Source organism: Lepisosteus oculatus, chromosome 4 (assembly GCF_040954835.1).
Source record: "Lepisosteus oculatus isolate fLepOcu1 chromosome 4, fLepOcu1.hap2, whole genome shotgun sequence".
NCBI lineage: Eukaryota > Metazoa > Chordata > Actinopteri > Semionotiformes > Lepisosteidae > Lepisosteus > Lepisosteus oculatus.
Genome location: NC_090699.1, coordinates 42,639,409 through 42,664,247, shown reverse-complemented (window position 1 = coordinate 42,664,247; position 24,839 = coordinate 42,639,409). Strand labels below are relative to the sequence as shown.

Genomic DNA, 24,839 nt, shown 5'->3' with positions numbered 1-24,839 from the left:
ATAAAATTTTACAATAAGGAAGTAATAATGCAGGAGAGTGTAAGATGTTGCATGCAAAAACAAAACAACAAACATGAAGCTGTATTATCTGTACTTATACCTTCCAATTATATTAATTACTTTTTCAAATGGAAAAACAGTATTGCTACTGTAAATGTTTTTCTCTTTGTTGAACAAGCTATTGTGTAATGAGCTATTTACACCCAAACACCACAGGTAGGAGCCCTGCACAACACACATCCTGTCCTGCTTAATTTCCCTACTGATACACACCAAACCTGTAATTAAAACACCAAAAAAACACCTTAATGACATTAATGGTAAGTGCTGAAAAAATAACCCACGTGCAAACAAAGGTGTGTACTAAGTACTGCATTCTTCTTAAAGTACTGATTAAAATGTCCTTCCAATAGGATTTCTGAAGAGCCTCTGAAAAGCAAACACTAAAGGATATTTTAAATATTGATTTCTGGTGTGTTGTTGTTATAAGTTAGGTTTGTTATTAGAAAAAATGTATGTGCAGTATCCATTCATCAATTGTTTGGCAAGTACTGTATACAGTATCTGCCTCCCTAAGACAAAGACAATAGTTGTTACACTTTTCTAAATGAGCAAAAAGAATAGTATAAAATCACCAACATTCGAAAGCATTTTAGATCTCCAGTTTATCACAGCTGCCTTTAAGTGAGCTATTAGAGCTGCCAGCAAAAGTATTGTTTGATGTTTGTAAGCATAGTCAGCAATCAATAACTTTAATTCTATGCCATTTGGCCCTTTAAGATTTGTCACATCATTCTTTACTTTATTCAATTTCCCCGCCGCAGTGGAAAGAATGGTTTTGAACCAGTGCCATGAAGCACATTAAAGTGTGAATGGGAACTCATTTATATAGCAAAGACTATATCATTTTGACATTCATTTGGAAAATTAATAGTAAATATTGATTGAAGCTTTACATAAAACCCAGATTTATGCTGTACACCTTTATAGTGAGGTTAGCAATTTTGTTCCTTTGCAAAAATGTGCAGAGTCATCATATTGCATTTATGTAAAATTAATGCATTCTTTTTAAATGCAATTCTCACCCTTGACCCTAAGCCTGATGAAAACTGTTCTAGTAGTCCAATCATCATTTGTAGTCTACTGTACAGTATGTGCAAGAGCTTATTGAGTATGTAAGTTCTTTCATACCTCAACATCACACTACTGTAAGAACATAATTGAAGGGTCACAAAGATTGAAAATGACTTTCTTTTAAAAACATATTGCTGTTAAGAAAGATGAGTTTTAATAAAAACTTTAATTTGGGATTGTGGACTTCACAAAGAATGGCTTCCAGCCTTCAGTTTTGAAACTTAACAAGTGGATACACTTGTATTTGTGTAATATTATAAACATGGTATGTTTAAAATGTCCTTAAACATTTTGCAGATGTTTATACCATATCATTAAATTGGTGGAAACTGAAAAACAAAAAGCATAGTAAATCACTGAATAACATAACTTAAATATTTTGTCCTAGGAACAGAGGTTAACTGCTGCCTGGTACATACAATGTATAACTGAAAAGATAAGATGTAGTGTGTTGTGTACAAGGTTTAAATGATTAAAAAATAAGGAGGCAACAGATAAAAGTGCTTCTTTAATTTTTTTAAGAAATGTAACTTGAGTGCTTGTAGTCAACGAAAAGTCAATCTTCAGTCAATTATTTGTAACCTGCAAATCAATCTGCTCTAAAAACGATATACCGTACAGTATAACTATACAGTATATAACTAGGGAAGCAGAGGTTAATCCACTAATCCAAGACTGAATTCTCAAATGACAAGGCACTATTAAAATGTATCAATATTTAGGTGATCTACTGTACATTTGTGAGGGAATGCAGAATTTTAATTCAATAAAAAAAATCCATGCTCAATCATGTACGGTTATCTTGTGCTTGTTGGTTTATAATTAAATGTGTCTACTTGTAGGTTTACATTTGATTCATCTTAATACAATGAACTCTTTACTTCCCATTCTTCACAGCATCTATGCAAGTTATGAGTTATGGAGGTGGCCAGAATGCACTATTGAAGGCTCTGTATGTCAGTGGGATTTGATAACACTGTTTTGTCACAGAAGTGCTGCATTTCAATTCACGTCTAGCACATCCTGGCACATCAGTTGTAGTGATTAGACTTTAAAAGCATGGGTTATGCAGTGTCAAACACAAGATCTAAATCTTTACTAAAGAAACAGATTTTGCTGTATGTGTAGTTAAAACTGTGTCTTATATTTACATAACACAAATTAGATGTGTTAGTTTTTATTTTATTTTTCAGAAAGCTCTAAAAGTCAAAAGTAATTTAGGGCATAAGCCCCAAAATACAGTCAGCATATTGTAATATTATAGCTGCCTCACAGCTCTTGGGTCCAGTGTTGCATTGCTGTTTGGACACCTTATGTGTGGAGTTTGTATGGTCTTCCTGTTTTCACATTGGTTTCCTCCAGGTGCTTCAGTTTCCTCCCGCATTCCAAAGATGTGCTGTTTCAGCATATTGCGGTGTCTGAATTATCCATGTCTTTGTAAGTGGGTGTCCTTCAATGGACTGCTATCCCATTCAGGGTGTATTCTTACCTTGTGCTTATTCAGACTTGTTCAGTTTTAGCTTTTAACATCATTTTGTACCCGGAAGATAGCAAACAGTGATACTGTGTTGGACCCTTTGTAAAGATATAGTTGTGCACCTCAAGATTTGTATAAGGTACTGTATAAGGTACAGTACCAAAGATATAATAAAATACAATTGATGTTTAAAACTGCAGCTACCTACAAGAAATGGTTTACTGTAGAATAAGATTTACTGAACTTCTCATCCCCCAGTGCTGCACCTCCTAAAAGTGATCATCATAAGCAACAATCGATAAACTTGGTTATCTCTGGGAGAATTTCAACAAGACTTCAGGGCCAGGAGAAAAGCTGTAATGAGAGGGATCTCTGTAGTGAAAAGGCAAGTCACTCTGTGAAAAAAAACCTTACAGTAGGAACAGAGAGGTATTGAAGCTTCTGAATAAAGCTGCCAACCCTTCAAAGATTGTTATCCTGGAGGTCTCAATAAAAATGTTATTTTTTAGCGAGAAAGTACACCCTCCCCCAAACAAAAACCATGGACCCATGTAACTGATTTTCAGCCATGGGGAGCTCCATTCAATTTTGGAATCCAGCAGGTTTGTGGTAGAGACTGTTCCTGCTGTTGTGTCCCCATTGCACATTGGCAGTAACCTCGAAATTAGCAAAAGAACAGCTCTTGAGAATGTTATTTTAATAGTCACATGTGCTCTTCTTTGTCTTTGAGGTTTAACAATTCAGATGGCTATTCTGAATGCAGTAATTGATTTGTTTCTGTTCTTTTACCTTATCATTTTATACACTAATGGTCAACAAGATGTTCAGGTAAAGGGTGTGTAAAGAAAATGATTCCAACTGCTCAAACCAATTTTAAGATCAAGAACTGTCTGTCACGCACCTAAATGATCAAAATTGACTGCTCTCTCCCTTGTCCTTTGCAAATATAAAAAATAAATTTCATCCTTCATGACGAGTGGCCAAATATAAGACCAGAAATGCTTATTTAAGATATATCAAATGTTCTCTAATTACCAATATAATGTTGTAATATTTTATATTTTAAACGATTAATATTCTATCTTTTACATTCTGAATTCAAAACATTGTTTGCAAATTGTATTACCTGATAAGAAAAGTGTACAGTACAGTTTACAGTAGACTGACAGTGAAGATTTCCCACATCTGTAGGTTATTTTTTAGTTGCATTATTAGCTTTAAAATGTATGTAAAAAAATGGCAAAATTCTTAAATTCAAAGCCTAAACTCAAATAGGCTATTCAGAAATTCGTCGTTGCTAAAGGTCTTTCTTTTGAGCAGAAACCGATTGTAGCCGGTTTCGTAATGTACATATTTACAACAGTTAGAATAGCTCTTCGCCTTGTAAATACAGTAGTATATTTTTGTCTTCCTGTTCTTAGAATTTTCTGTTTATCTCGAGCTCGTGCTAGACTGATATGACTGCAATGTATCAGTGGGTATCGCAGCGTTTTATGAGATAATGCTGAAATGCCTTTGGAAACAGCCAGGCGGCTCCATTGGTCCATGTTTCTTCTCTTGGTGTTATTAGTCTTTCAGACATAGCCTTCCTCAGCTCAGGTAAACACAACGGGGAAACCAAATTAGGTACAGTAGGTTCTCACGGTTTCAGTTTGTAATCACCTTTTATTGTGTCTTTTATGAATACGAGCTTATCGAGTACATTATGTGTGACTGCCTTTGAACGTTTGAATTAGCGATAGAGAATTGTAGTCTGCAATTTAAAACTATATTATTCACTTTGTTTATTTTGCTACATTAAATATCTCGTTTAAAGGGATAGATGTGTCCTTCATACTGTAACTCCACTGTTACCTGTGAAAGGGCAAGAAACTAGGGTTTAACGTTCCGTTACCACAAGATTTGTACTGTATAAATGTACTGTATACATTCTGTACTATAGTCTTCATTGAACTTTCCTGTCCTTTTTAAACTGGACTTTTTCTTACTATATTTTTTTCTTTATTTTGCTTTGTGTGTTATGCACCAAAGCCTGAATTTAATGCGAAGGTGAGCACTGGAACTTAAAGGTCTTTGTTCTCGTAAATCGAGTCCTGCTCTCAGAATTATTTTATCTAAAAGGTGTGCACTACGTTTTTGAAGGCTATATAGTTAATGTAACCCATAATCAGATCATAGTGATTTATGCGTAAATAAACCAAGCGATGCAGGTTTATGCATTAAATCTGGTTAAATCTGCCAGGGCAGGTTATGATTTTAAAAACAGAAATATTCGGCATGGTAATTACCAGCTAGCTGTCTTTTCCTCAAAAACTTGAATTTTGCGTTCATTGTTGTTATCAGATACTGAATGTTTTCTATAGTTTATCAATGCTTGTCAAATCTGTCATTAACTTTTCATTAAGTGGAGATCTAGTGGGTCACAGTGGTCACACAGCTTGTGTCCTAGGATTTATTCCGGATTCCTTTGTGTTTCCTAACCCTTTCCCAGGACATGATAGATTAACTGGTGTCTCTGAATTGTCCATATGTGGGTGCCCTACGCTGGACAGGTCTTCCGTCCAAGGTGAGCCCAGCAACGCACCTCTTCGACATTTTGAGACGGGCACTTTTGAGTCGCTTCAGCCTGCTAAGGCTCGCGGCATGCTCAGAAAAATCAACTTTGCGTTATGGATAATTAGAATCATAATAGCATGATGATGAAAGGATACGAAAGCAGGCTACACATTGTGCAAAAGGGACTTCAGATCGTTGTATGTGGTCGTTATCGAGGTGATTAGCAATGCTTAACATTGAATACACGAATATGTAATGTACCCGTACGTCGACCAATGGATCTGTCGAGCCGGTTGGGGCATATTACTGTATTTGCAAGATATTCAAACGAGCGCTTACTGTAGGTAATACTGTATGCCACACTTCATGCCATCTTTTAGACATGATATACAAGTTAGCTGTGATAATCATTAGCATTAACATAATATATAGCAAGCTTTAAATGAGCAATTATGAGATGTCATCGTTTGGAGACAGAATACGGCTTGGAGCAAAACGGGCGAACACAATTGCGCAGACTAACAAGTGCAGTAGCTTGTTTCTTTAGGGTCAGACTGGTGACTGAAATCCATTTGCAATTCTGTAACGCTTTTAGTTCAGGCATGGTACTACTTTGAATTACCAACTTTACATAGCTTCAGATTTTCTTGCTAGTTTTATGTGTAAAACACTGAAGTGCGCTGACTGCGTATAATGCACCACCATGTACTGTATGGTTTTCTGACAGATCACAGTCCGCGTATGTCAGAATGCATATTGTTAGTGTCCATATTCAATTTCAGTCTGAACTTCTGAGTGATTAGTTCTTTGCAATCACTGCAGGTCTCGTTGAAGCCCCCTTTCTGCAGCCAGTGCGCCTCAGAATAAAGCAATTCTATAACCATCATCAGCGATGAAACTGACGTCAGACCCCTTCTAGCGCTGTGAATCTGATTCGTTTTAACAAAGTACAAGAGGGTTCAGGCTTTTGCCTCGGTTTTAACGGGGGGGGGGGATGTCCAACTGAAAACCGAATCAAAGGAATGGGTGTTTTTGCTCCTGGTCCGGTTAAATGCCGTGGTGAATAAAAATTTGCTTTCAAACTTTTAATCTTTGAGAATTTTACTTCTGTATGATTACAGACAGCTTATTTTGTTGAACATATTTTTTATTATCGAAAGTTTCAATATTTGTATAGGCTATTTCAAACTGTACTTAACCGAAAGCATACTGTAGGTGAATGCGTCGTAATACAGCGCAGTTAGGAAACATTTGATGATTTCCCTAACTTTAAGGACCTTTTAATAGTACGGTTGATACCAATCAATCGTTTTGTCTCCAGCAGCGTTGTTGTCAGAGACAGTAGCTCTCGTGGGTAAAGTATTATCAAGCACAGTGGTTCCGATTGCATAGCAAAGTATACAGTATCTCTAGCGCAACGGAAACGGGGGAGAAAAACGTGCAAGTTTGCATTCGTAAATATTCAGACATACTGAGCATTTTTCTTTTGGCACGATTGAGAACCGGCAATAGTCCAACGTTGTGTTGGAAATTAAAAAGGGAAACCAGACCTATCCATCATTTACTGATCAGCGCTCTGAAAATCTGAAAGGGCTTTGATTTGGAAGCTGGAAACTGCTGCCGCTTTGTTGGGGTTACTGTACAGGGTACGTCTGAGTGGACGCATCATTGTGTGCTCAGACTGAAGCAAACGTTGGTGTGAGCTCTGTAGTTTGGAGGCAGCTCGCTTGTCTGTTTTTTTTTTATCTTGCGGTATTTTCCTGGTAAAGTGTCTGTATTAGATCGTTGCGTGCACGGAACGTTTGTTGCAGTTTCGGTGTTGACAGCTACAAAACTGGATTAAATTTGGGATTTTTTAAATTCAACCAAATCGCCTGGATATTATCTGGAGTATCAGTTGCTTCTGAGAACTCAATGGATCTGAATTGGAATTGTATGGATTTTTCTGGGGAGTCAAATTTGTAATTCATTTTGTTTTTAAAACATTTAAAGTAAACAAGGAAACGAATCGCAATGATTCTTGCAACTTTATACATCGTGTTGCCTTTGTTGGGTAAGATGAATTATATTTCTTTCTTTGTTATTACCAAAAGCCATCAGTGTGTTCTTTAAATATTGGCATATATTTGTTAGTAGAGGAAAAAATATAAATAGCCGATGGAAAAAAAATACATCTCTTTATCTCACACTGTATATGGGGAAAACGTGGAAAACAATATGCATGTGTCTTGTTTGATTGCGCGGTGATTTGCGCTGCTTAATTGTCCTTAAATGATCCAAGGTGGAATTTTCATCAAAAACACTTCAATTAAGTTTGTGAAGAAACGGTGACGCTGTGGAGCTTTCCAGTGATCTTTTTCCTAATACAGTACGGTTTTGTTGAAGAAGGATATGTACTTTTAACGCTTATATTTGTTATATTTTGTTATATTGTTATTTGGGAATGTTGCTTAGTAAGCGACTGTTTAACATTTTCTTTTGCTTTGAAAGTATTGTGTGGCCATATGGTAATATGCCGTTTAAATGGTGAAATGTATAACATTACACTTATCAAATTCACTTGGAAAAAGTTTTCAATATTAAAAAATAAATCCATACAAAATTGAACTTTTTTACATTAATTTATACGCAAGGAAACTTCAGCGAATATTAGGCTGCCAGGTCTTTTTTCTCTCCTCCTCAAGCGAAACAGCTGATTAATAAAGGGCTTTTATTCCTTCGACAGATGTACTGTTGTCGGCAGACGTGAATGTGTTGTCTGGGTCTAACCGACTGGACTGTGTCAAGGCGAGCGAGCAGTGTTTGAAGGAACAGGGCTGCAGTACAAAGTACCGGACGATGAGGCAGTGCGTCGCGGGAAAAGAGAGCAACTTCAGCATGGTGTCTGGACTGGAAGCTAAGGATGAGTGCCGAAGTGCCATGGATGCGCTCAAACAAAGCCCCCTGTACAACTGCAGGTGTAAAAGAGGCATGAAGAAGGAAAAGAACTGCTTGCGCATATACTGGAGCATTTACCAGAGCTTGCAAGGTACAGTACAGTATGTCACAGTTCTCTTTAATCCTTTCAGGAGTCAATGATCTATTTTCGTAAATAAAAAAAAACCCTGACCTACTGTAATGTACAGACACTCACGAAATGTTAAAGTAACCCTCCAACACTAATGAGAAAGCTGTTAGAATTGAAAGCTCAAGTAAGCATCTTCATGCACACTACACAAGGACAATACCTGAATAACAATGGAAAAAAATACAACTTGCTTTTGGGTGCTACACTACACTATAATGAAGGTTGTTTTTTTGGGGGGGGGAGGGGGGGGTCAAATGTATTTAATTATTCTTTGTGAAAATTGGGTTTCTGTGATTGACCCAGGAATCATGGTTTCGGGGTCAGTTTCCAGTCCTACATTAAAAAGATTCCTGCAAATTAATGATGTGTGAACCCATTTGGTCACTGGCTGGCTTTGTGGTGCAGCTTGCTGCTAATCAAGACTCTGGGGGCTTAAAGGCAGGACATGCCAGAGGGTGAGATTGTGACCACTGTTGCATAACCTGAACAGTACGCATGATCATCCATTAATAACACAATTTCCCAGAAGAAAACAAAAATCACTGACCCAACCCAAAATCTTCTAAACACCTAATTGTCTCAGACATTCTACCCTTTAATGTTACTTGTTAGTTCATTGTTTGTAGGAGGGAGACAATTTTTCATGTTTGAAATGGTTAGAAAGGACATTGATATACGAAAGAGAAAACAAAAGAGTTGGCTTTACACTATCCAAAACATGTAACACATTATAGAATTGTTTTTTTCACGTTACGTTAAACTTCTGATGCAAAACTAACATTTTTGCATTTTGAAGATATGTCAAGGTGAAAAGAATCTGCTCCATTTCAAACAGAGACAGTGAAATGATTTGCCATGATAATTGATATGATTTTATAATTGACTTCTTTTAAATATTATATCTATTAAACTAAACAACTATTAAAGAAAAAAGTTAAAAATATAAAAAAAAACGATTTAAAAATTCACCCTTGTACTGCCTTAGCTTGGCATTTTAGTCTGATATAAAAAAGTAAACTAAATTACATTACAGTGTTTATTAAGACACCTTGCATATACAGTACATAATCACGTTCAATCTGAACACACCTCATAATGTTAATTGTTTACATGGAGAATTGGTGGAACAAGCATACCCACATTGCACAACTTGTCAAGACTAAGACATCCTTAGGAAATAATTTTTCATCATATGACCGTTTCATTGCAGGAAATGATTTACTGGAAGACTCTCCATATGAGCCAGTGAACAACAGGCTTTCCGACATATTTCGATTAGCACCCATCATATCTGGTAAGAAAGTTGTGCATGTATTGAATTTTGTAAATTTAGAGTTAGAGCATTGATGAGCTTCCTTATAAAACATTTATGTTTTGAACTTTGATAATCCACATTATTTTTCTGTTATGTATCCTCATCCCAGCTGTGGTACCTGCTCATAGTGCTGTGAATGTCTTTAACCCAGTTGCAGATACAGTATGCAGAAACAAGAACAGTAAAATAAAAATGTTATTCCTCAGTACTAAATAAAATAATCAACCCCTCAAGGTTTCCTACATTTCAAACATTAAATATAAGTGGAAAGCCTAAAGATGTGATAAGTTTAAACAATACAATACTCTGCAGGTAAATAATAATGCCACAAGCAAAACATACATGCTAATACATGTAATGAGGAACTTATAGTGCAGAAAGAGAACATTGTAAATATGAACTCAGACTGTAAACTACAGGACAGAGAGCTGTTGAAAACGCTTGTGCCTGTTAAAACTTGTGATTTAGTTAGCTGTCTATAAGCAAGACTAGAGGGACGTACTGGAACTATTTGAAACTGGCTCTGTAGAGAACATTTTTTGCCTCTAGGTGTCACTCTTATTCCCTCATTTGGAATCAGTGTGGCAAGTGGTACAGATAGAAATCTGATATCTGTAATTACCTGCCAACTGTAATATGCAGGGATTGGAAGATATTGTGTCAAATAACTGGGCGTGGGAATTGCGTATGAGCTGGGATGTTTTATGTACGTAGTATGTTTGATAGAAGCAAGAGAACTCCCTTGTGTCAATCTACAGTATACGGGCTGCAGATTGTAGAAAGTTCTTGATATGTTTAACACATTTGATGCATGTGGTCAGGTTTTGGGGGGTATTTGGCCATTCTTTCATCAAAGTACAGTTGAATTCTATAGTTTCACATGAGAGAAATGGTGGCAATAAATCTGTTTGAAATGACTATACTGCAAATAATAGTGATTTACAAATAAAAAGCCTTTATGACTCTTATAATATTGAGGTTTCACAGTGATAACTATGTACTATACATTTGGTCAGCTGCATTAAAAATTAGCAAGGTACCCTACACAATATTCAGGCTCCAAAGTTCAACCCTGTTGTTTTTATAACGGCATTTATGCAGTAGATGTCTCTGTGAACAAGCCTTTGTAGAAAAAAGTCATATTATTTCACTTTAAAAGACATATGCATATTTGTGTTATTAGTTGTTGTAGTATTGTGACTCAAGTATATTACCTAATCCAGTATTTTCAAATCCCTTTTTGGGTAAAGGTCATTTCAAATTTAAAAAACTCATTTTATTCTGCAGAATCATCTCTTGTATATGGTTCCAAAGCAGGCGCTCCATAAATCTAAAATACAATTACAAGTCTGTTCATATTACCTTCCAGCATATCACATTTTATTGAATAAAAACACTGAAGACAAGTGCAAGAAGATCACTGTAGTTCTGCATTCTCCTGGGACATAATTCCTCCAGTAATTGCATGCAGAAGTGTAATAGTGGAATAAAAAACCCAATCTAATTTTATGTAGCCTGAAACAAATAGGATTAGAAACCAATAATTAATAAAGGTACCTTCATTCAACTGCCTGGTTTGTATTGGAGCTAATTCAGGTGATAAATAGAAGAAAAGTGTAGTTTTAATTGACTTTGAATTAAAATGTAAATTATGCCTTAAATTGCCTGTACTTAGATTAAGTTTTATGCTGTTTATGACTTTGGCTCGTATCTTACAGTGGATCAATAGAGAACTATACCTCCAAAATTTAGTAAATACTCCATTCCCCTCTCTGTCTGGGCAAAGAGGTAGAGCTATTTGTTTACTGACTTGAAATATTTGCTAATGAATAAAACAGCTTGTTTTGTTTCCTAGGTAGAGTAATGCTTTTCCTTTGTTGACAAACACCTAAATGGAACCAAAGAGACAGCACCACAGTGTAATTTAACAAGCTCATAACATAATTTTCTGCAAACCTGTGTTAGACTGAGTGTGGCTTAATTGTGTAACAATTTGTTTAATAACCACCTCTCTGAGAAGAGAGTGCTTAAATAATTACTGGCTATGTGCTCTGTACCAATGGTTTAACAATAAAAGTAAAATTCTTTGTTCTTAGGACAAAGTGATAATAGTGTAACATTAAAATATCATACAGGTATGTGCATGCAAACAGATTGTATACAGTACTGTAGTATAGCTTAAAGAATATCCATACCATAGTATATTAATTCTGCTATGTACAGTATGAGTGGTCCTAGACTATTAAAGAATAACTGGAGAACTGAAGGCTACACATTTCTTTGCTAATTTATCAATAAATGTAAAAGGACTTTTATTCTGCTTATTTAGGGGAAAATCTGCTACATATTTTAATTAAATGGATAAACATGCAGAATAGTGTTACATATGTCTTGAATTTCCTCTTTAAAAAACAATCCTACTTTTTCCAATGAACAATTCTAAAATAAAAATGATTAATTTTGCACTCAAGCAAAGTCTTAATTGATCATTAAAACAAATAATAATGCTAAGAATTAATTAAAAAGTGTCTCTCTAGTTATATAGGAGTAAGATGTGTTTCAGATTCTCCAGTTCTTGTCATTGATTGATTGTCATATTTTTCTATGAACTGGATACAGAAAGCTTATACAGTTGGTTCTTCTTGTGCATTTGTAGTATTTAGTGAAGTTATGGGTTTATTTAGCAACTCCTACCTTTCAGATTTAAAAACAGATCAATGTAGTGCATAACAAGTAAAAATAAATCAAGGTACTATAGCACAATTAATATTTCAATACATACCCAGTTCTTTAATTTAATAAGAAAACATTCACAGTCATTTAATGAAATCACATACATTCTATCTTTATACAACAAATTATACAATAATTATCACTATTCCTCTGTACAAACTTCCTTAAGTATGAAACTGTTGAAAGTTGAAAGTTGAAAGAGTTGAAAAATCCAGAATGGCTGCCTCATGGAAATGTATAAATATTAGTAGTCACGTGCCATATTTTAAATAGGCAATTACATTCTATGTCACATGAGGTAAATATCTAGATCGTTATGTTGAAGAATTTTATATCTGCAAGTGTCAAGATCTTAAGAACCGCAATCAAGTACAGTACAGTATGTCACAATTAGAGACCTAAGTAGGAGACTCAGTTGTGTCTTTTGTTTATTTTCTCAGAAGAATCGTTCTGGTACTTACTGAGCAAATCAGACTGGGTTTCCACTGAGACCTATCAATAGTGAAGTGCTTTCTTGAAGATCTCCACAAATGTGTATACATATGAATCCTTTAAAAAGTTGAGAGAAGTAAAATAAACTGCTTGGTTTCAAAATGCTCTTGAATAAAGATTAAAACACCATGGATTATAAACTGTTAAAGCATCAGACCATTAAGTATATCGCTAATTCTTTGGAAAAAGTGTTTCTACAATTACTTTTTAAATTTCAGGTGCTCTACATTAAAATATTCATAATACCAATAGCTTTCATCAATCGTGGCACACAGGGAGTGACAAAAATAATTCTTTGAAAATTTTATATGGCAGTAATTCATTTTAACCGAGCATTCATACAAATTAATTCATTCTAGCTCATGTATCTTCCCTTAAACTTTTTTGTAAATTTAAATTGATAATTGTTATGCCGGGCGTAACAGATAATCAGGTAACAGTGTTCTAATTGAAGTTTTATTAGTCTTTAATAAATGTGAATTGTGGTAAAGTATGCCTGGTGCAACATTTGTTCATTACTAACACTAAATACTGGATACTGACATAATCCTATTCTTTGTGTGGAAGCATGCACTCCTTTTTTGCTCTTCATTCACATGTGTAGAGCACTTTCTTAATGCCACTTCAATTGATGTTAGCATTTCTACCTAGATGGCAAATTTGCCTCAGACTTGCCAGTCCTTGTTTTTTGTATGGCCTTTCATTGATGGACTGTTGAAAGACATTTCAGAGAAAATTCTAAATGCTGTATCGAGAAAAAATGTTAAACCATTAGCTTCATTTCAGTTTCCACAAATGTTTTCATATCATTGGTCACTTTCTGGTTATTGTGTTACAGATCACAGTGTTAAGGGCACCTTAAAAATCCTGAATTCAAAGGATTTCTAAAAAATACAAATGCACCAGTCTCAAAAGTCTAATCAAGTAGCTCATTACTCAGTGACTTTATTATGATTTTTCAAATTGATATCATTAACCTAAAACAGTTCCTGAACAGTGAAAAGTCATAATGCAAATGTTACAGAGCATGCAGTAGTATTAGAATTTCAGAATTTATTATTACAGACCAACTGAAGATACAGAACTCATAAGAAAGTGGTATAGAATTACAATGCAATTCATATGAAAATAAGTAAAAATTAGTACATTCGAAAGATTGTTAGAACACCTAACATTATTTTTGTTGGGGCCTGCATTGTAAGTAATTGTGTTTCTGCCTGCTAAGTACTGTAAGTGCCAGTGTGGAACTGGAATGGATGTCTCAGACAGAAAACAGTGAATAATACAGCAGCTGTGTATCTGAGCTGCATTGTCAGTTTAAGCCACTGGAGGCTGCCTTAAGGACAATTTAGAGAAGGAAGTAATTGAAGGCATTTGCTGAAGTTGTTTCCAATTAAGTTTTACTTTGAAGGGGAACTGCACTCCCGATTTCTCAGACCAGTAATTACAAATTCGGTAAGAAAATCAATTCATTGATGGAATAGAAACAATTTTTAAATTTGGAATTAAGCACAAAATCGTGAACTTTGTCAAAGTGCTGTAAGTTGCCATGTTGTTGCAAACCCCTGGTCTTGCCTGGTAGCAGCCCTTCCTGTTCACGACTCACCGCAAAAACTTGTTCCAACACGATCTGCACTCAGAGTTAAGAAGTTGTATTTGTCGGCAAAACTGTCTCGAAATCGAGAGCAATATTTCTATTGGATTAAAAGAGATGTATTCACAAGCCCGTTTGTTTACAGTGTAATAGGGCCGCATCATGTCATTAGAAGTTTTATTACCTCATTCTAAATTGCAGAATATGGTGTTACACAATCTGTACCTAGTAATTTGGTCTATTTTGTAATGTACATTTGATGCTTTCCAAGTAAATGTACAGTATAGATTTTGCTTTTATTGTGGTTTGAAATGCACATGTCAGTTTGATCCACTGGGACAAGAGGTGGGAGCTCTGGGGTTATGGCAGCAACTTCATCTGCTGGTTCATGCTGGAGGATTCTCGTAACGGCTTCGACAACAGGAGAAAAGTAGGCAAAGGAGGATAAGGACCAGATTAGAGATGGAAGGTGACACCAAGAAGAACACCGGGCTCCAGGCCCACCCTGAAGTTCCCTGTGCAGTTATACAGTATTCCATTTAAGAGTATAAAGATAAAGAGATAAATAGTACTAACATTACTAACATTTGTGTACATATTGCAGCCAATGAATGTGGTCCATTTATTCAGTATTTTGGGGTGTGACATTTGTGTGTTAACATTTAAGAAACAATTTTACTCTATAGCAACTTTTACCATCTACTAAGTCACTGATCCATAAATAACAGCAAGAGCCTATTTTGCTACACTTCAAGCTAACTTTGATTTCTCTCAAGCAGTTTCCTTCTGTTCCAGATGTAAAGAAATAAGACCCAGTCTGAGCATGGTTTCAAACTATACTTGAATACCAAAATGTGTATGCCGTGTTGGCATTTTTTAATCATAAAACGAACTGGATTGAAAAAATAAAATACAGTAAATGCTCAATTCTGATCAATGACATCTGAAAATACATCCATATACTCTTAGAAATGTAGTCAGCATAATTCACAGCAACATAGGCAGGCTTAAATACTTGAAAGGCAGGATTTTACCTTCAAACGAAGTGAACAGTGTAAAAGATTTACACTTTCAAAATTCCCAGCTTATCTCTGTGGAAAGCATGGTGCAATTGTTGAGTTTGCAGATAAAAATCCTTTAATGTCAGGCCATTGTCATTTACTGTTCTCTGCTCAGATGAGAAAAATGAAACATGAGGGAAAATGTGACACATAATGTAATAGCAGACTCCAGTAGAGATGGTTCTTGGCTGTACTGAAATTGCACAAATGATAGGGTAGAAGTAAAAGGAAAAAAAACAGAGGACATCAAACAATTTGGAATAGGAGCCATGAATAAAGATGAGTCTTCACATAATTTCATCATTCCCTGATGTCTTTGGAGCACACTTCCCAATAAACTGTTTGTCATTCGAGTTGATGATGTGTTATGGTTCAATGCACAAAAAGTACAATGACAAAAGGAATCTGTTGGTATATTAGAGAATATTTTTTTACACAAATAAAAGCTTGAACGACATCTGTTTGAGAGGGAAAAAACTACAATAAATATGGCCGAGAATTTGTTTATAAAGTAGTTTATTTATAAGTTGTAAGAACTGGGGAATCATTAGGAGTAAAACGCTTTAAGGCCTGTCGGAAAAAGTCTATGAACTCTGAATCTGAGTTTCAAAGAGATTTTCAGTGACCAATGACATACAGTACAGTAAGACTACAGAACCTAGGCAGACATTGGTCAGTTTGTTTACCAAAGACCCACATGGGAATAATGGCATATTATTTATGAGTGCTTCTTAGTCATAAAGTCATAAAGAGTTAAACTATAATTACAAAAGGTATGTTTTGGTGACTGCAAAGACCATCATTCCAGGCTAAAACCTAATCTTAAATTAACAAGATGGTTAATTGCAATGCTGCTTCATATTTTATTGATCACATTTGCTTTTCACTGAAAGAAATCAAATGATGGACAGCAATAAATAAAGTTATAATATCCTTAGTTGGTGGCTGAGACTTAAATCAAGCCTGTAAAAAATCATTTCACATAGACCACGCAGCTCTGTAAATCCCTCAATCTGATGACATGTTGGAAACTTGTCAGCGCTGCTTAAGACTTATAAATTACTCAGATAATTAGCGTTCTGCCTGGTGATGCCTTTTGGGAGGTGGTTTTGGTTCAATATAATCTAAGGAAGCATGAGAGAGGGGCAGTATTTTCATGCTGGGTGAGGTTTCTGAGCCCATGTGAAAGTGATTTGCATGGATTTGTATTTCAGCTCTTTGATAAGAGAGCCTGTTCTCAATTTTATAGGTTGACGGCTCATCCTGAAGAGTTTAAAGTAAGAAACTACTATTTACCCCCAGGGAGTTCTTGGAGCAAACAGCACATCCTTTAAACTATTTTTCTGGGCAGGTTTCTCTACCTTGAAAGGAGCTTAAGCTTGCCTCTTTTTGTAATGTGCACATTGGCACAGAGAACCCAAACTTCCTAACTATCAAATTACCTTCTACCAAATTGTTAGTGTCATTGTATAATACCCTTCAAATTGCTTATTATACATGGTAACTGGATATTTTATGGTTCTTGTTCAAAATGATGTAATGCATTGGACTTATATAGTCCTTTGAAGTAACATATTACTAACACTGGTTTCCTTTGACTTGGCATCCCTTTCTTTTCTGCATAGGTATAATACATCTTGACCACAACCCTGTGTTTTAATTTTGTAAATGGTATTTCTTTTTCCTGAACTCAACCTGCTGGATAGATCTAAAGAAATCTCTTCATAATGGACTTTGCCATTAGGTGTACAGTATCAGTGACATGTAAAACATGTTATTGCTGCATTTGTTCTCAAACAGGAGCTGGCTCATTATAGATACACAGAAAGTAGATATTGTATGTGCTGTATTTGTTATAAAGGAAGTTATTTCTAAACAATTGCTTTGAATGAAGGAAAACATTAAAAAGTTTAAGATATGGAAACAGCAGTCTTTTATTGTTTCGTAAAGCAAAGCCCAAAACCCATGAAAGCAATTTGTTTTAATGTGATGAAATTACAAAGTATTTCCTTAGAGACCAAAAGATCTAAAACATCTTTGAATGAGAATACAATATTTAATAATCAAGGATTAGGTAGTTATCCAGGCTGTACTATTGCAGTGAAATTCTACAGGTTTATTATTTGCAAAAATATAGTACTGTTGTTTTTTATATATATATACTATTGAAAGGGAAAACAAAAAAGATACATAATAGAGCCACAACAGTTCATTGGACCACAGCTGATTCTGATGTCTGTAGTGTTAAAGTAAAGAGCAGATTACCTCCCCCTGGATGAGATGCTGGTCAATCACAGGAAGTACCTCCCGCAATACTGGTCCCCCTTATACAGCTGGGTGGATCGGAGCAACTGGGATAAAGAATCTCACTCAAGCATACAACAGCTGGGTCTGTAGTGAGAATTTGAACCTATAACGTGTTAGTCTGAGTCCAAAGGCTTACTGTACACACAACACTATGCTACCCCCACTGCTTGATAATTTGAAATTGAATTGATAATTGAAAAAATGGTAAAGTACAGGGCCGAATAAGTATTACAACAAAACAGACATACTCTAGTTAGTGTTAGCCAGGTATGAAACAATCACCAAGGAGAAGGGTTCATACAAAGAGCCCTTAGTGCAAATAAAGTTTAAAGTTAATTAGCCTTAATGAAATTGCCATTCATGGTATTTATACCTATATTCGATTGTAAACTTGTTGTAAGTCCAAATGTTTTTAGATCCATATTGAATATACATTGCTACACTGCATTCAGAAGAGGCATTTAAGATAGGAAGAAAAGGATTGAACATATTGAAACATGAGGTTTGGCACTTTGGCAGGTATAAAGGAAAGCTGGCTCTGTGCTGGAGCTGCTTAGGAATCGTCAGGTTCCTTTTACTTGCTTTGATGGAAAAGACACAGCAGCACCTGTGTGATGCTTTTGTTTACATGAATAGATTGTAATGCATCCCTCAATCTGACAGAAAGCCGAGAAAAGGAGGGAAAAGAAAAATAAACCAAACTTAAAGAGAGGACAATTGTGCTTTTGTTCAGTAAAAGCAAAATGTAGCCCTAAGGTATGGAAAGGAATAGCAAAATTAAGAAAATGGGGCTTTATAGTCTGAAAATCAACCTTGACAGCAGGCTCTTCTGAAACAGTGGCAGAATTGGAAGGGTAGTTGATAATGCCTCTTCAAAGCACATGTAGCCTGGTGAAAGAAAGGAGGAAGTCAGAGACCTTTCCTAATTACCTCCCTTGGATTCGAGGTCTTTTTGTTGTTGCCTTGTATTTGGCCGAAGCTGCAGAATATCTAAATGATAACTTCTGATTGATGCCCTCTCAATGATGATGAAAACAGTTTTGGATTTACATTCGGAAAAATTCCCCTTAAAGCAACTGATGTGTATTGCTGTGCATAAATATGAAGCTCGTGTTTTATTTTATTTTTTTAAAGAAGGAGTTGTCCTTTTGGTGATTCCCTTTATCAGTTCTTTAAGACAAATTTGATTTTACAGCTTCACGGTAGTGGTGGAGTGAATGTCCGCAGAACTCATGGCCAAGTTTACTGAACAAAATAAGGAGGACATGTGGAGTCAGAAATTGAGAGACGAAAGGATAAAGCTCCCTACTTTCATTTAACCTTCTGTAATTCATGTAACTGTAACTGAAGTAAACATAAACATTAATTCTACATGCTATTAGTTAAACTGAAGAAGTCAGAACACTTTGTATGGTTTACATTCTCTGCAAAATGTCTTTAATGCTGGTCTGGTCATGTTACTTACTCATCATTAAGTAACAGTTCAGTGATGCAGTGTGGGTTCAAAAGACCAAAATGCATTTATTCAGCAGCACTTACTGGAATTATTACTGAAATTAATATTTCATGATATGTCAATGCCGCTGTCTGATGGTTCTTACTCTGAACATGCTCCCTTTACTGAACACTTTCATGGCTTTTTGCTTAGAAGAAATTTTCATCCTTTTTTATGAAAATAATACTGCCTGGGATATATAAATGGTGGAGACTTATCTAGCAAGAGAAATGTTATCAGAACTTTTTCAATTTTTCTACACATTTACTTAGAAAGGTTGAAGCTAATGATTATTTTATTAATTCAATTAATAATTGTAATTGCTTGTGCCGTTTTTTTTTAACACCAACTGCAGTGACACTGATGGAAATGTAGCACTGGACAATCCTGTTAGCCATGTATGCTGACCTTTTAGAACCCAATTCACAGGACATTATGATTTGCATGTTGTAATTTATTTTCTTCAAAGTCTGTTTTTAATTTGTAACATGAGCGACTGTCATACGTTTGTGCAAATCTTTGCCATTCATTGCAGCCTGTGTACATGCCCTACACTGTTACAAAAATGAAGCAGCTGCTAGTTAATCACCAGATAATGCCTGTGATTCCAGCAAGAATACAAGCTTATTTTGCTTTCACTCTGAGCTTTCCCTATTAAGGTGTTGTCTGCTGCAGGTGAACAGATCTCAGTCCTCTTGGTTGGTTTTAAGTATACATATTTGTTGTTGGAGGGATTCACATGATAATGTGTTTTCATTACAAATCAATTGTCCTGAATTAATATGATTTTTTAAAAGGAAAAAAAAACCTTCTATTATTAAAAATGTCTATTATCACAGCACTTTGAGAAGCCACCTTTAACGGCACTATATAAATAATACAATTTATTAATGTTATACTTTTTTTAGATGTAATTGCCAAAGAAAATTACAGGAGATAAGGACCAGATTTTGATAATTGAATAACTCAGCAGCGCAAGGGCTAGGTCTTAATTCCCCATTAAAAAGATCAAAGTTGGAGCAAGGTGTTCCAGTGCAATTGAGCTGCAGTGCAGTTCAGGGACCATGCATAGTGTGGGGTTTCAGCACAATCGATAACACCATACAGTAGTGTGGGCTCATTAACATTACTTTGTGAATTGATTTTGATAATAGCAAAAAGCCTGCTTGCATCTTCCATGTGTATTTTAAATGTCATCTTAGGCAAGCTTTTTCTCATGCAATACCAGGGCTCACATTTAAGCAAACTACAAACAAGGGCCATCAAGCAGAAACTAAAATTCAAGAACAGACTAAATCAACAACAAAAAAAGTGGGAAGAATTTGGACAAACCCTGAAATGTGGATTGTATTTATGTACAGGCATCAATCAAGATGGTAACTTGAGCTACTTCATCGATCATAGTTTTTTTCCCCAAATTTCAAACTGGTCGCATTAAATTAAACATTAAAGTTAGTAGGTTTACCTGAAAAAAAATCTCAATTTACTTTGTGATACAAAAAAAAGGTACTGTAGTCATTAGCCAAGATGGTGACATGATCTGTGTATTACAAAACATTTTTTAAACCTTCTCCTTGGGGACTACCAGACAAACTGAATTGACAACGGGCAGATTTAATCAACACCCAGAGTTGTTTATGCCTGACAAGGTGCTATGATAATTTTTACACCCAGTCTGGGTATTAAACTGCCTTGCAGCCTGTAATTTGAAGTGCCCCTGCTCAAAAAGTGGGGAAATTAACTCTAAATTTGGCAGGTTTGATTGAAGTGCCACCATGTTTAACAGCTGTTTAAATGTTCTTTCTGTAAAGACCAGGATAGCTACCTGATTCCATTTTATCTTGTTTATTGTCAAAGCTTGTACCACTAACCTTTTCTGTTAAAACCTGTTTGTCCATTTAACTTCATCTTTGGTATCATTCTTTTGACCATACAATTAACTTAATATACAGGGATGCTCCAGATCACAATTTTCTCCTCATTGCATTGTCTCAAAATTTACAACATTTGTTCATTTGTTTAAGGTGTTACTGATTTGCTTTTCACATGTTGCTGTGCATTTTTCACACATATACTAGGTTTGACATTTTTTAGTGAAGGGTTTGGACTTGGTTGCCTGGCCTTAATATGTTCTGTTCCTGATAAAGAAAGAAAGCAGTCTGTATGTTGTATGGAATCCTAATTTAAGTGACAAAAGAGAGTGTCAAAAAGATCTACATTCTTTGTTGTGATGTTTAAAAAGATGACTATACCACCTATACCACGTATGGTAACACATTCTGTGTTTACATTTATGCTGTGTCCTTGACCTAAGTGCAACATTTATGGTAACACAAGAGGTTGATCAGGACTGTGCCTGGTTTATATACTTTAAAGTGCTTTGTGTGGGATTTCAGCACTAGTAGTTGCAGCAGTGTACAGTGGTATGGGCTTATTAACATTTGTTTGCTGTCAGGGAACCTATAGGTGGAATAGGAGGATCCTTATGCGTGACCGGAATCCCACAGAACGCAGAGTAGCAAAGGGACAATCCGAAAGACGAAATCCAAAGGCTGGGTCGATAAGGGAGGCAAAGGGTCCAGTAACAAGAGATATCCAAAACAATCCAAAAGTCGAAATCCAGAAGGCGAGGTCAAGGGGCGGAAGCAGAAGATTCGTAACAGGAGATCAGTCGAAAGGCTTGGAAATGTGCACTGGAGAATACATCAAAAGGCTTCTCAATAGTGAGCATGGGAAGGTGTGTGAAGGGGGTTTAAATACTGAAAGGAAAGGGGTGTGATTGGATGATTGGTTAGGGAGTGAGAATTTGAGGAATATGATGCATGGGAGAATGTGATGGGTTCAATCAGGGATGAGATTGTGAAGCAGAGGTTCCGGGAATGTAACGTTGTTTGCGAGGGAGAGTGTGGAATGTGACAGGGACAGAACGGCGTTTCCGAGGTACAGTGTGGGGCGTGACATTTGAAAAGTGATTTTAATGATGGCACAAGGCATGCTAGTGACTTTCATGTGCAGAGTGGACTCCAATAAAGAATCACTAGTCTCTCCAGAATGCCTTTTCTAATAAAACTTTTTACAAATAACTACTGTACACTCATACTCTGTCCGCATCTCCATACTTGGAAAAATGCAGCCTGTAACACTGACTACTCCTCTCCAAAAACTACTTGTCCAAGACTTGGCAGATAAGATTCTTGTAATAAAGCATTTACAGTATGGTAAAATTGTAAAATGGGATTCCTATGGCCTGACCACCATTTTGTTCTCTTGCTGACATGTGTCCTGTACAATAAACTGCCCGAATCCTGCTTTTCTAGTTAATTTCACGTTGCATTAGTATCTTCTGAGGCGAATGCATTTGCAGTAGTATACAATGATTCTCCCATGCTAACCAATAAAGCTGTCTGACAGCCATTGACAATTTGCACTATTGTATACTGAACATTTTGAAGTGGTTCAAGGCCGACCACTGTGTAATCGATCAATGTCAACTTGGCAAATGGCTCCAATTAACAAATGGATGATAAGAATCATATATAAACAATTTTGCTTTATTACAGTATTTCTGAACAGGAACTGTTGTTGGTGCTTCATGCCTCTCAATTACTGAAGAAAAACATTTCACTCTTTCTTGGTTACTAACATTATAGTAATAGTAATTCATTATAATTCAATGACCACAGTGATTTACTAAAGTTTACTTCTAAACTTTTTTGGGAGGCTTCAAAACTGCCTGATAGTGGGGCCACCTGAAGTGCATATTGGTTATTTCCACAAAGCAGTAACACTTAATTACATTTTATATCGTACGTAATATTTGTTATGGATGAGTTATATAAAGTTCTCATTATTTGAACACAACAGAAAATTAAATTACATTAAAAAGGCAATCAGACAATAACTGAAATATAGTTTACTAAGAACACAACAGATCTATTTTATTGGTCGAGACTCATTTATCTTTTCCTGGAGGATGTACTGTACACTTGTGTTTTTACACTGTACCAGTTACTATGTTTTTTAAAATCCTGAATATCCAATCACTGTTGTAATGTCTAAAAGACAACGTTAATGGCTCACAGCTGGGCAGTTGGTTTTGTGCTACTGTAACTCATACTCCTTTCCCTAAATTTCATTTGTGCTGTGCACTACAGTATATTGTTAAATATCACTCTTTTGGGATAAGCCACTCCCTTCAGTACTAGGCAATTACTTTGCCAGCTGACCTTGTTCTAGCACCCAGTTTATCACAACTGGCCTCATAGAGTCAAAAATCGTATCAAACAATCAATCACTAGACTACAAATGGAAGCTCATTCACATTAAAACACAAAAAGGCAACTTCTGTCTCGTTACATTCACTTTGCTCTTTATCACAGGGTGTAATCACAATGGACAATTTCCCAATTTGATATAAGTATCACGTCTTTCTTTTTTCTTTTATTCCTTTCATTTCTGTGAGCTCTAACCACAGCTTTCTTTATTATGGCAGTGAATGTCTTGCAAAATTAAGTTTTGAAATGCATCCTGTATTTAGCCCATACATAATACATTGCGAATACAAAACTGTTGTTTTCAGGCAGTGTGCCACAGGATAATAGGGTATGCTGTTGTGATAGATTTATACAGTTGCCTACCCAGACAAATATAGTAAAAGAAAAATTAAATAATGCATCTTAATTTGAACATTGATATTAATTGTATTTCTTTTCACATAGTTTCCAAACATAATATTGATACTGAGAAATACCAGCAAAGTGTAATCAATTATAATGCAGTTCTCGTTGAGATTACCAGCTCAGCTCTGTCATAAAACTACATTAAAGTTCTTTATTTAAAGATATTTAAAGGCCATTCCTCATAGATCTGTAAATTCTTGCATTTATAAATCTTCAAAGAAACAAATTAGTTTTTATGCTGACTTTTGTGTTTTATTATTAAGTTAATGTGATAACGTATAGTACATTTTCTGCATTTCCAATAGAAGTCGGGTCTCACAAATGCTGTTTCAAGAGTTCTGTACTAGTCTCTACATTTTATTTATGTTTGCTTCTTGTAAGGGTAATAGCTACTGCTCTAAAACATTATTTAACTTTCCCTTGAGTTTCTGGAGCACAGTAACACACGACAAACCTGATTTATCTCAGAGTTATAAAGGCATGAGTTGCATAATCATGGTTTTTACTTTAATTATTCATAAGTGTAAACATATTTGTGGTTCTGACCAAAAAGACTTTCAGTGAAAGATGCTCTGCCTGCAAAAGAACAGGCAGTTTGTGTTTGTGTTCAAACCAGGAACTATGTCAGGGTCTCAGATTCTTTTCTGAGGGTCTTCAGGGTTTTGTTCCACCCTGGCTCTTAATGACAAATTTGGTCTAATTATTTATTTAAATACCTTAATGGCAATACATCAAACCAGACATCCAGGTCTTTAAAAGGTAACTAACTATACCTTTCAATGAAGATACTGTTTTTAAGTAATCAACTGTCAACTATATTAAGAGAAATCCTATATATGTGCAACCAAGAAAATAGTTAGGGAAACTGTTTAATTGACTAATCAGGTTGGAACAAATACCGGAAGACACGATGGGCCTCTGGAAATTGA

General features: G+C 35.6%; 1 protein-coding gene across 1 annotated transcript in view; it reads left to right on the top strand.

Moving 5' to 3' along the window:
- The first annotated feature begins 6,141 nt into the window (after positions 1-6,141).
- LOC102690596 (GDNF family receptor alpha-1) overlaps positions 6,142-24,839 on the top strand; it is an 87,797-nt gene continuing 69,099 nt past the window's right edge. The window contains exons 1-3 of the mRNA XM_015347899.2: positions 6,142-7,220; positions 7,893-8,195; positions 9,445-9,528. Coding sequence (XP_015203385.1) covers positions 7,181-7,220; positions 7,893-8,195; positions 9,445-9,528 — 427 coding nt within the window. The 5' untranslated portion in view covers positions 6,142-7,180. The remainder of the gene's footprint in view (positions 7,221-7,892; positions 8,196-9,444; positions 9,529-24,839) is intronic.